The 12888-nt window shown below is 34.5% G+C and overlaps 1 protein-coding gene across 14 annotated transcripts in view; it reads right to left on the bottom strand.

Moving 5' to 3' along the window:
* The window catches only part of LOC143258512 (malonyl-CoA decarboxylase, mitochondrial-like), a 113880-nt gene that overhangs the window by 39554 nt on the left and 61438 nt on the right, over positions 1-12888 (bottom strand). For all 14 annotated transcript variants that reach the window (XR_013032329.1, XM_076517593.1, XM_076517586.1 and 11 more), the window contains one exon: positions 12093-12245. Coding sequence is in view for 13 of the 14 variants with exons in the window: in XM_076517593.1 (XP_076373708.1) it covers positions 12093-12245 (153 nt within the window). In the remaining variant the exon portion in view is untranslated. The remainder of the gene's footprint in view (positions 1-12092; positions 12246-12888) is intronic.

The following is a 12888-nucleotide window of genomic DNA, read 5'->3' as shown; positions in this document are numbered from 1 at the left end:
TATTGGAGAAACAAGCACAAAAATGGAAACTGGATTCAAAGAACAAAAAAACACACCTTTACATGTTTTTGAACACTGCAAGTCAAACAAACACAATACAACCATAGAAAACTCCCAGATAATAAGTAGGGAAACAAATACAAAAAAACACAAAATCAAAGAAGCCCTACTTATACAGCAACTAAAACCAAAATTAAACCAACATAATGGAACACCTTTATACTTATACTAATTAATAATCTAACATTCAACTGCAACGCCCCCTACAATCCCGTAACTGTTTATACCCGTGTCCTTAAGGCATATGCCCAGCAATGGTCAGTTGCAAACTCTCTCTTTTTTAACCTGAAGATGACCTAGGGAGGTCAAAACATTGTTCTCTCCTTATCAATAAGTGTTAATACCCATACCAGCCATTCTGAGATACATTTTTATTTCAAGTGGGTTTCTCATGATCAAGAATGGGGATTTACTGTTCTCTCTTGCCATACTTAATTTGTACCCTACTTATATATTTGTCATATGTTGTTATATTAATATAAAAGATAAGCTTAGTTTCTGTTAAAGACTGTTTAACACATTGCTAGAATTAAAGGCTCTGATTGGTGTTGTCATGCTGGCTGTCTTTCTTATTACCGAATATTGCCCTACATACACTCAATCTTAAAATGCAAACTTTAAATATGAAAACCAAAAAAATGAATGAATTATGAATTAAAATTCATGTTTCATGTTTTTAATAAAGTTAAATCTCAAACAAGTCTTTCAAGTCCAATAAGTCATCAATTTGATACACAATTAAAAACTCCCATGTCACTCTTGAACTTAAGTAAATCTTGATTAGCTTCACTTTTAAGATTCTTCATTTGTCTCCAGCAATCAAGACTAACAATGCCAAAAAGAATTTTCAATGTAATGTACTGTGAACAAAGAGAAATGATTTTGTTCAATATTAGATACTCTATGATGCGTTTTTTCATGTCTGCTGACCTCACAATTTTTAAGTTTCATTTTACCTGAATAAAATAAATATTTTGGAACAAAAATAAGTCATAACATTGTTTTAACCCTCTCTTCACAAATGTCTTTCTCTGTACTTGTCACAAGATTCAGTGTTATATTCAATATTTAATTAAACTACTTTGTTCTCATGGTATATCAATAAATATAGCATAAAAACATAGCTAATAATTCATATTTTATTAGTACACAATTTCTAAGTTCATACTTTTATAGAACATTAAAAAAAGTCTCAAATCCCCTAGTGTGAAAATTGTGACCTTTGCTCTCTATATATACCTTATTTACCACTTCTCCTACAAGTATTAAATTTAAGGTAAATTAATTATTATCATATCCATGATGATGAGAAACACATTTGAAGTAAAAATTTGTTCTAAAGACAGTTAGTATGGGTATTAAAACTTTAAATAAAACAGAGTAAAGAACAACATTTTGACCTTCTTAGGTCATCTTCAGGTTAACAAAGAGTTCGCAAACACCACTCAGACAAAGCATAAGTTTCATAGCCTTTAATCTTATTTTGTTACAGAGCCAAGAAACAGACGACCAAACCCCCTTCTGTCATATTCATCTTTCACATTCTCTCCTTCAGAAGTTGACAAGGGTTCTCTCTGATGTTTGACACAATCGTATTTATAATCAATAGAAAGTCAAAGTTTCATCTGTGAAATGACTTATTAAGTTATGTTTTTTTATATATAAAGAATTATCAATTTCCCTTCCATTTCAACCTTTATTCCCATGGAAAACTCAACAATTAGCTAAGCTTAATTCCTAATGGTTTTAGTCTTATAGTTTGAAAGCCAGAAACTCTGTGATAGCTATAGCACATATTCTATTTTTTGCCCATTATTATTCTGTGTTCTTTAGTGTATTATTTTAGTGAATCACTTAGTGCTGGAATACCATTAGTATAAAAAAGCAGGGTGAAATGAATATTAATACAAGTTTTTATGAGGTACACTCATGAGCAGTACATGTGCAATGTAATTTGATAGAGTAACATTAGCTGCACATTTGCTGTGTGATTTGCAATTAATAATTAGACAGTAATTAAAGCATAATAAAACAATAACATTTACATACAAATAGATATATAATGTTATGAGTTTAAAACTATTTAGGATTAATAAAAGTAGTTTAATATTATGATTCAAAGCCATTCTAGAAAGAAAAAATTAAGGGCAATATAGATTTATTTCTATTTTTTCTCTCGTGGATACAAAAGGGAGTGAAATTGACCAGCCTTGTATAAATCGAGGGAGGAGAAAATACCTGATAAAATATTAAAATTTATTGATAAAAATGTTTGAAATTTATTTAACAGGATTTAGAGACTATATCCATAAAAGTTGAGATTTTTGAGATAAAGAAAAGTATATTTAATTTTAACATGTAAACCACTTAGCATGTAGAAATATCATATGCATACATATTTTTTTATAGAAAATTAATAATGATACAGTTAAGTAAACAAAATCAAAAGGAAAGACTGTATTAAAAACAGCAAATTCAAACTTCTGACTGGTTGGTTGGTTGGTTGATTTAGTGTTTTATGGCACAAAGCAGCTCGGCTATCTGCGCCAAACGTCCAGTAAAAAGGTAAAAATAAATGAAATGTAGTAAAATATATAAAAGGAAATGAAGGTAAAACAAAACATCATTGAAAAACAGAAAAAAGCATAAACCCAATGTTGACACCTAGTCTACAATGTTAAGAGAGAAAGCAGAGTAAAAGACGTTGTAAAGTACTTACTCTAGCAAAATGGTAATGATCATAACCCGCCAGGAAGACAAACAAGTAAGTACAAGAACCACTGTTAGTCACCTGAAGTTGGCCTTTCCAGTCCTGGTTCCGGGTTATGTGCCATTACAGCCATTATCAAAAGGTAAAGTAATAAAAGTGTTAAAAGACATGCAGCAAAACTGTAATAATAATATGCCTGGACGACTAACGGGTAGTTCAAACAGCAGGGTTAGTCACCTGAAGTTGACCTTTTCAGTCCTGGTATCGAGTTATTTAATGTTACGGCCATTTTCTAATTTCAAATCAAACTAGAGAGATTGTGACTATTAAAAGGGAACCACAATAAAAAAGGTTTAATGAGGAAATATAAAACACTTAAATGACATAAAAAAGATAAATGGCCGTTAAAAAACGAAAAACTTTATCAAGGTGGACAGTGTCACCATCACCAATAACATTGTCCAATGTTACAGATACACCCTGGGAAAAAACATGTTTAAAATGGTGCCATCACTGAGAGTCTTAATGATGAAAAGACAGTAAATTGTGACTTATTGTGACCTGAGTACCAGAATCGTTGAGAATCGAAACGATGGCAAGAAAGTAAAATGTGGCTTATAGTGATTTGAGTGTTACATATTGGTGCATCAGTTCCAGATAAAAGAAAACAATGAGTTAAAAAACTGTGACCAATGCGTAGTCTAGTTAGAACAACTTCCTCCTTCCGAACCGTACAGAAGCTTGATGGCCAAAGCCCAATATAGGGTTTTATTTGAAATAGCTTGTTGTCGTGTTGCTCACTCCAAGTGGACTGCCATTGTCACCGTCACCAATAACACTGTCTAATGTTATGGACAAACCTTGGGACACAACATGTTTAAAATAGTGCCGTTTTTGAGAGTCGTAACGATGGCAAGAAAGTAAAATGTGGTTTATAGTGATCTGAGTGTTACACAAACTACACATTGGTGCATGAGTTCCAGATAAAAGAAAACGATGAGTTAAAAAACAAATGTGACAAATGTATAGTCTAGTCAGAACAACTTCCTCCTTCCAATCCTTACAGAAGCAAGACGGCCAAAGTACAATATAGGGTTTTATTTGGAAAAGCTTGTTGTCGCGTTGCTCACTCCAAGTCGACTGCCAGCTGGCACGGAGCTGAGCCTTGAATACAGGACCATAGTCAATGTATGGAATAGGCCCAGTGGTGATAGTGCCAGAGCAAACAGATTTAGCTGCCATGTCTGCAAGCTCCTTCCCACGAATACCAGCGTGGCCTGGTATCCAGAAAAGCTGGATAGAAGTAGATGTTAATGAGAAATGGGCCAGTCAGTTTTGAATATCAATGAGAACAGGGTGTGAGCCAACGTGAAGTGATTACAGGGCTAATAGAGAACTAAGCAAGTCAGTATAAATAGTGCAGTTGGAGTACTGCATAGCTTCAATATGATCCAGGGCATGAGAAATGGTGTACAGTTCACCAGTGAACACAGAAGCTGTAGAGGGGATTCTGCGCTCAACTACCGAACTGCAACAAACCATGACAGAGCCCATAGAGTCACCTGATTTGGAACCATCCGTATAAATTGGAATGGAAAGATTCTTCAAAAGGTGTTCAGTAAATAAAAGATGGTACTTCCAATTGGGAGTATCTACTTTTTTTCAGATGACTTAAAAAAAGGTCACATTTGGGGACTGTAATAAGCCATGGTGGGATGGGCTGACCAGTGGATTCTGCAATGTTATCCATTGGTTAACTTCACTTCAGTACATGATCGAGGGCAGTTTGTAGTTGCCACTCAATATATCTCATGTTTGACGACTGACACGAGATGTCAAAGTCATCAACATGGAGCCCGTTTGCTACAGTGAGTGGGAACTGTTCAGTGATGGGATTAATCATTATACTGAAAAGTGTGACACTCAAAACACAGCCCGAGGGACTCCAAGTTCCTGTAGAAAAGAATGAGAAAATGTCAAACCCAAACAAACTTGAAATCACCTGTCCCTTAAAAAAATGTTTAATAAAATTGAGCAAATGGCCATGTAATCCATATATATGGAGGTCTCGCAAAATGCCATACCTCCTTGTATCATAAGCCTTCTCAATGTCCAAGAATACTGATGCAAGATGTCATTTGAGAAAATCTTCTCTGATGTTTCAAGTCGAATCAGGTGGTCCATAGTGGAGTCCTGTTGTTGGAGCCCACACTGAGTGGGCGAGAGGTGGTTGATTGAATCCAGGAACCAAACAAGATGAGCATTAACCATCCTTTAAAAGGTCTTACAGAGACAGCTCATCAAAGCAATTGGACGGTGGTTTGAAGGAATCTTGGGATCTTTCCCTGGCTTAGAGAAAGGTAAAATAATAGCCTGGCGCCAGGCATCAGGAAATCATTCTTCTGCCAGATCCGGTTAAAGACAATTAGAAGGACATCAAGAGAAGCAGGAGATAGATGGTGCAGCATGTCATAGTGTACATCATCTGGTCCAACAGATGTACTGCCAGACCGATGAAGGGCCATTTTCAGTTCCACCATTGTAAAGGGACGATTATAGTCAAAGAGACAGTCAATTCGAAAGGAAAGAGGTGAACGCTCAGCCTGAGTGTTGATGGCCAAGAAGGTGGAGGAACAAGCAGAAGTTCTAGATACCCGGCAAAAGCTTTCACCTAGAGTATCGGCAATGCTCCGGACATCAGCTACCTCGTGGCCATCAGAGAGTAAGATCGAGAGAGGAACAGAATTGTAGTGCCCACTTACCTTTCAAACCCTGTCCCATATGACCTTGGAACTGGTGGTAGAAGATATGCTAGTTGTGAACTTAAAGATTCCTTCTGGCTTTGACGTCTTACCCATCTAGCATGTGCATGGACGGGCCTGTTGGAAAGCAATGCTGTTCGAAAGTTTGGGATATCTACAGAAAGTATCTCAGGCCCATTTTTGTGCTTTCCGTGCTATGTAGCAGGCAGGATTCCACCACGGACGAGGATAGAGTGGAAAACGTGTCGAGGTTTTAGGAATACACTGAGCAGCTGCTTGTATAATACAGTCAGTTACTGCTGCCACACAGTCGTCTACTGATGGCAAGACGATGGGAGGATCAAGTTCTGCGAGAGCAGTGAAAGTGGATCAGTCTGCCTGACCCAGCTTCCACCGTGGCATGCGGGTAGGGTGGCACCGACCATAGCCAGTTTCTCTCAAAAGTATAGGAAAATGATCACAGCCTAATGGATTATTGTCAACCCTCCATGAAATATGGGAGAATAATAAAGGGGAGCAAACTGAGAGATCAATAGTGGTAAAGGACTGACTAGGTGCATAACAATAAGTGGAAGAATCAGTACTGAAAAGAGAAAGGTTGTGATCAGAGAGCATACACTCTACAGAGTGACCTCTCCTATCAATAACAGCACTTCCCCAAAGGGGATGATGTCCATTAAAGTCCCCCAGGATTAGAAATGGAGACCGCAACTGTTCAACGAGAGCATCAAGGTCTGATTGACCATATGTCTCACCAGGAGACAGGTAGAGGGTATGACCCAAGGAAACACAGATGGCTACGGCCTCCAAGGGTGTGTTGAGTGGCAAAGACAGGGTGCGCATATGCTGATCAACCAACAGTGCCACCCCTCCATGTACTCATCCATCACACAGCCTGTCATTTCTGTACAGAGAAAACTGCCGAATGGTGACTGTATCAGCAGGTTTTAGAAATGTTTCTTGTAAGGAAAGACATACAGGATAGTAGGAAGCAATCAGTGTTTTGATGTCATCCAGATTAGAGCATAAACCTTGACAGTTCCATTGTATCAAGGTGGTCATTTTTAATGATGTGTAGGCAAAGTGGCTGGAGAACCCTTCTGTTTACAACCACGTCTTTTTTTCCTTACTGTCCTTATTTGGGGGAGGTCCATCGACCTCCATGGATCCTGCCCTGGGTCGATTAGGCAGGTCTTTGTTGTTGGAAGGGGAATTCCAGTGACTGAGGACGAGAACGAATGATTGTTTTGCATCTTGGGTTGGGAAAAAAAGATGCATCTGAAGATATGCCTGTACCTGGAACCAAAGGATGTGGATCTCAAGGTTTGTTGGAATGTATGGGAGGGACAGAGATCAATGTAGAAGTTGATTCTTCAACTTTTTTAACCATGGAGGTCAAAAGGCTTTTCATTTGTTTTGAGAACGATTCTCTTGGAGGCACAGAGAGATCTGTCTGCTCTCCCACTGTAGTTGTGGAATGAAGTACAGCAGCATATGTCCGAGATGAAGTGGTGGACAGCAATTTCCAAGCTTCAGGATAAGTAATGTTATGAGTCATTTTCAAACGCTGCACCTCTTTTTCCTTTAACCATTTCGGGCAAGAACGAAAGTAGGAAGGGTGAGAACCATTGCAGTTGACACAATGTGGGTCCGTTTTACTCTCATAGGCATTGTGGTCCTTGCAACCACAATGAGCACGTCAGGGAACCACAACATGACGTCTTTGAGTGGCTCAACCTCTGACACTAGAAACATTGGAGAGGGTTTGGAATGTACGGGCCATATCCTGCAATTTAGATAACCTGCCTTGATGGTGGCTGGTGCATGTGGTGATGTAAATGTCAAAACAAGGATATTTTTTGGCAATGTAACTCCATCTTTGCAAGTGGAGATGCACCTCACTGCAGAAACTCCTTGAGTGGAGAAACCAGCGAGAATCTCTGACTCGGGGATGTTCTTCAAATCCCTCTCAACAATAATTCCTCGTGATAAATTCAAGGTAGCATGAGGGGTAACCTCAATTGGTACATCCCCAAATGCCTTTGCTTTCAAGAGGAGTTCACTGTGTTGGGATGTGAATGTTTCAACCAATATGTCTTCAGATCGAAGCTTCTTTACTGAGTTTGGAGAGCCAGCAAGTCCCTCCAGTCCCTTCTGAATAAAAAAGGGGGGCATCTGCCCTAAAGGTTTTTCTGACAGAGAATGTGATATAAGAAAATGAGGTACGTGTGTTACAGATGTTGAAGATTGCTGATCAGAGTCTTTAGGACGTGGTTGTTTACCTGTTGACTGTTTTTTCATTATTTTATCTAAATTTTTATTAGGAGAAACCATTGGAAAAAAAGAAAATTTCGGTGCCCACTGACACCCCCCCCCCCCAACCATAGAGCCCTACGAGGGGACGCACTACAATATCAAGCAAGGACACTGCAACAATGCCAGGGTTTCGTGAGTACTATACTCAAACACCAGCATCAGACACAATGTCCACAACACCTGTTGAGAACTTCCAACACTGGTACTTGGTTGACTCTAGCCGAAGTGGGCCAGCCGACTGACCCAAGGGGGGCCACCCAAAGGTCGTCCATCTAAAGGAAATCAAGGCCAAAGTGGTGTGTTAGGGTTGGACTCTCAACCACCAGGATCCTCTCCTCCTCTTCACAGTTTGCCATGCATGGCAAACACGTGGGTGGATGTTTAGATCCCAGAGGAGGTAACCTCAAAGAACAGAAATTTCCCTGGGAGGTCCCTTCACCACATACAGGAATGCACACCGAGGGGAACTTCTGACTGATGTTTGTTATAACCAAACACAAGCTGAAACAAAAACAAATTGAAAAAAAAGATACATAAAAATGCTGCAGTAACTGAAGGGATCCCAGAGTACAAGCTATAATGTAGGATATAAAATGTACCATAGGTTTTGGAGGTGATTGCTGAAATAGGACCAACATTTTGGTGGGGATACACTGTCTATCAGTCTCAACTTTCATTCACTAGTCTCACATAAAGGAATATCAATAGAAATTAAAATTAAAATAATAGATATAGAAATTAGGAAAGCAAAATGTGGGTGCTCAAGCCCACAATGTCTCACATCTATATCACCCTTCACTGCCTACAGACAGTTGAGGGAGGTAAATGCTCTTCAAAGTAAAGAAGAAGAAAATATTAATTGAAAAATAAGAATATACGGTACTACAATTTGGGGTAAGTAAGTTAACTAAAGTTACCTCTTGAAGTTAGCATTCCAGCCCTCTTTTTGGTAGAAAGGCACTAGTCGGTAACTCAGTAAATGAATTATACTAGTATGAAGGATCCCATTCAGTTATCTAAAATAACTGGTATGGCTCCCAATCAACACTCATTTATGAAATATACTGTAACTATTATGCTCTAAACAAACCTTTAATTGCAAGATGTACATCTACATAGTGTAGTGTCAAGTTGTTAAATGACCTAATTCATAACTTAAAATAGTTACCAGAAATTTTTAGTAAAATTTCTTTAATTTTTATTTCTATACATTTACTTAATACATTCTTATATTTGTTGCGGAACAGTTTAGTAATTTTATTTAGTTTCTTAAATCCATTAACTATTAATTTTTGTATCACTATTTCAACATTATTGATAAAATATTGTAATTTATTATAAATTTTACAATATCTGAATAAATGTTATAATGCTTATAACAGAAGGATATGTATGGTACATTACTATTAAAAGAGGGTAAACCATAAATAAAAAAGGCAAAATATTTTCTTTTATCAAAAATATTTACATTGATAACCTTATCAATTATTTTAATTTCTAAATCTAAATAATGTGCCTATGTATTAGATATTGAAGTATTTTCATTTTCTAATTCTGTTGGATAAATTGTATTAATAACATTATTTATTTCAGGATTATTTATACTAGTTCAATCATCTATATATCTTTAAGTTAAAGTAAAAACATCTGGATTTGTGTGGTTTTTCAATAAATCTATTCTCATAAATAGTAAAGGAACAAATTTGTTATACAAGTAGAATAGTTAGCTCCCATTAGAACTTCTATAATTATTTAAAAACATGGTTATTGAAAAATATATAATTATTGTAAATACAGAAATTTAAAATATCTTTATGCTCTTGGAGCGAAATATTCTTTCTATCAGTTCTATAAGAGGATAACAGAAATGTACTATTAATGAATTTAAAACAAAGATTTAATCTTTTAATGGAATTGAGGTATACAATGTGGTGAAATCAAATGTTTTAATATTATTTATTTGTTCACAGTTTTTTAGGCGCTTTAAAACAGATTTTTTATTATCCAAAAAGCATATTTATTATTATTCACACTTATATTTTTAATTTTATTAAGTAAAATATTAAGTAATTTATTTAATAAAAGAGTTTAGAATAAAGTTTATTATAAGCTTTAATGAAATTACTAATAACTATCTTTGAATTAGTTCATAAGTTGATATGTCTGTGAGCTATTAATTTCTTTTAACACAATTAATGCATAAAACTTTTTACAAATGATGCCAATATTAGTTGGCCTTATCAATGAGAACTATAACATACTTTTCTTGCAATTCTTGAATCTTATTTTTTAACTGATGAAACGATAAATATGTATGGTATTTCTTTAATTTTATACAAGATAATTTGATTTTTATTTTTTTAAGTATATACAACTTTCTTTCCAGAAACCATCTAGGTAGATATGATGTAATATAGTTAACTTTTAAAATATATTCATTAATGTGGTTTTCAATACATTTTAGAATATTATTCTTATTACATTTTGTGGTTATTCTGTATTTAGATCCTTTTTTTATAATTTTTAAGTTACTAGTAATAGCATGTTTATGAAAAGTATCAATAAACAAACTATTTTCACACTCATAAAATATGTTATTAACTTCATCTACATTTATAGATTAGTTAAAAACTTTTATATATAGTAATGGACCAATTGGAACTTTGATGGTAGATTTTAAGTTTTTATGGACTGATGAACAATTTTAAAAATCTGCAAGTAATTGAATACTTTATGTCTAAAATTAATTACTAAATATGAAAGTTTGATTTGAAGTTTCTCTTTTCAAAAGCTGATAAATCATTGACTTTTAATCAATATTTTATATCTATTTTGCATGATCGTTTGAAAAATCAAAATTTTCTATTACAATAATTAATGCTCTTATTTTTGGAAAATTAAGTTGATAAATCTTTTGGAAAAATAATTTATTCACACTAATACTAGAATAAAAAAAATACTATAAAATTCTGAAAAATCAACCCATTTTAATTTATTCGCTCCTCTACATGTGCTTTCTCTATCCATACCAGCTGTTTTTACATATATAATAAGAGACTAAAATTTTGCAGGTGGTCCTTTCCAGTCCAAAATCCACGAGAAGTTTGTGTCAGAATGATAAACAATCAGTATGTGGTACAAGTGACCCAAAGTAGTTTGAATAAAAAAAATAATGTAACTGTGATATATGTATGTATATAAGAATGCTTAGAAATTATAACAGAGTGAATCTTATATACATGAAGTATATATGTACACACTTTTCTTTTTAGTTACATTTAAGTATAATATGTGTTTAACATGTCAGTTAACTGTACATAAAAAAATTTCTCAACCCATACCAGCTATTTTTACATATATAAAGCAACATAGTACATCATTTGACAGATTATAACTTTGGTTTTCTATTGGTTATAAGTAATATAATATCAGATGACAGAGAGAACTACTGGCAGTTTTTAAAAGAAAGGATGGGTCTAATTTTCTATTTATGGCTCTGTAATCAAATATCATTTAAGGATATAAAATCACGTATTGTCTAAACTATGAAAAGATTATAAAGAGTAAGTTACATTAATTCTGTTACTTCTTGGAAGAGTGAGGAATAAGTTAGAAAGTAAGAAATGCCTATACAGCAAGTATCAACACAAATTTCATACTATGGGAAGTTCAGGATTTATTTTAATATTTCTTTATAAAATCAAGAACTTAGAACTTAATATTAAAATCTGGATTATTAGTTATGTTTTCTATGTGCAGTTTATTCATATATTGTTATAAAAAATTGGTTTAATGAACTTTTGAATATAACTCAGAAAAAATATGCACAGAAAAAAATGCCTGTTAGTTAAAGAGGGTTAAATTTGGAGCTTGGGAACACATGTACAAAGAAGCTGACATAAGAGGTCAAAAAGATGGTTGCCCAAGTGCCAACAGTATTATACACAATTTTTTTTATACATTATTTTGTTGTGTAATTGGTGGCCAATATTAAAGCATGTTTTTCCTTATTGCTTTTATGTCATTAGAGTTAATCCACATTGTAACTTCTCTACATATTTTACAGTATGTACTATTTTACTCTGGAACTTTCATTCATGTGATGAAGTATCATATTCACGTGAGGAGTAAAAGTTCATACAAAGTACTGCAAGTTCTTGGCAGTTATGTTAAATTTCTTTCTGATTTTAATTTCAGCATAACCTTCAAAGTAACATTTATTTAAAATTTTGATACATACATACCTCTTTCATCTTTGCTAAGTTCTAATAAGAGCCATTCTCGAAAGCCAGGAATAGGTGAAAGTGTAGAGAACAAGGAAATATGTGGAAATTCTGCCAGCACATCTTTAACAGCTTGTTTGATAAGTTGAGTTCCTAGCTCAATACCCTGTAAGCCTAAAATATAAAAATATTTTATAGTAAATATAGTAAATCAAATATAGAACTAGCTCAATTCTTTGTAAATCTTAAATACATGGATGATAGAGAATGTGAATGATTTCTCGCTCAATTTCTTATATATCTAAATATATTTTAGTAGATAATTTTTTGTATCTCATACAGTTATCTTTAAACTTGGAATATATATGGAAGAGTAGGTCAAAAAAGATTCTAATTCAATTTCTGTTAGATCTAAAAATAAAGTTTCAGTATATACACTGCTGGCCAAAATCTTAAGGCCAATGAACATAAAGAAACAATATGCATTTTGCATTGTTAGACTCAACCACTTATTTGATGACAATAAGAAGAGGGAAAATAAAAATAAACTTTTAGAATTTAATAGGGAAAATGTGAACACCATGAAATTAGCCTAAACACTAGCTGGTCAAAAGTTTAAGACCATACCAAGTAGTGAGTTGCACAGCCGTCATTGCGAATAACTGCAAACATTCGCTTTGGCATGGTCGATATAAACATTTGCAGAAAAATGGCTGGAATAGTATTCCAAGTGGTGAAGATAACTTCACGAAGATCATGCACTGTTTGGAATTGATGTCCATTTCTACAGACCTCCCTTGCCATCTACCCCCAAACA

The sequence above is a fragment of the Tachypleus tridentatus genome, chromosome 8 (assembly GCF_004210375.1).
Source record: "Tachypleus tridentatus isolate NWPU-2018 chromosome 8, ASM421037v1, whole genome shotgun sequence".
Lineage (NCBI taxonomy): Eukaryota > Metazoa > Arthropoda > Merostomata > Xiphosura > Limulidae > Tachypleus > Tachypleus tridentatus.
Note: the sequence above shows the minus strand (reverse complement) of the source record. Positions and strands in the feature narration are given on the sequence as shown.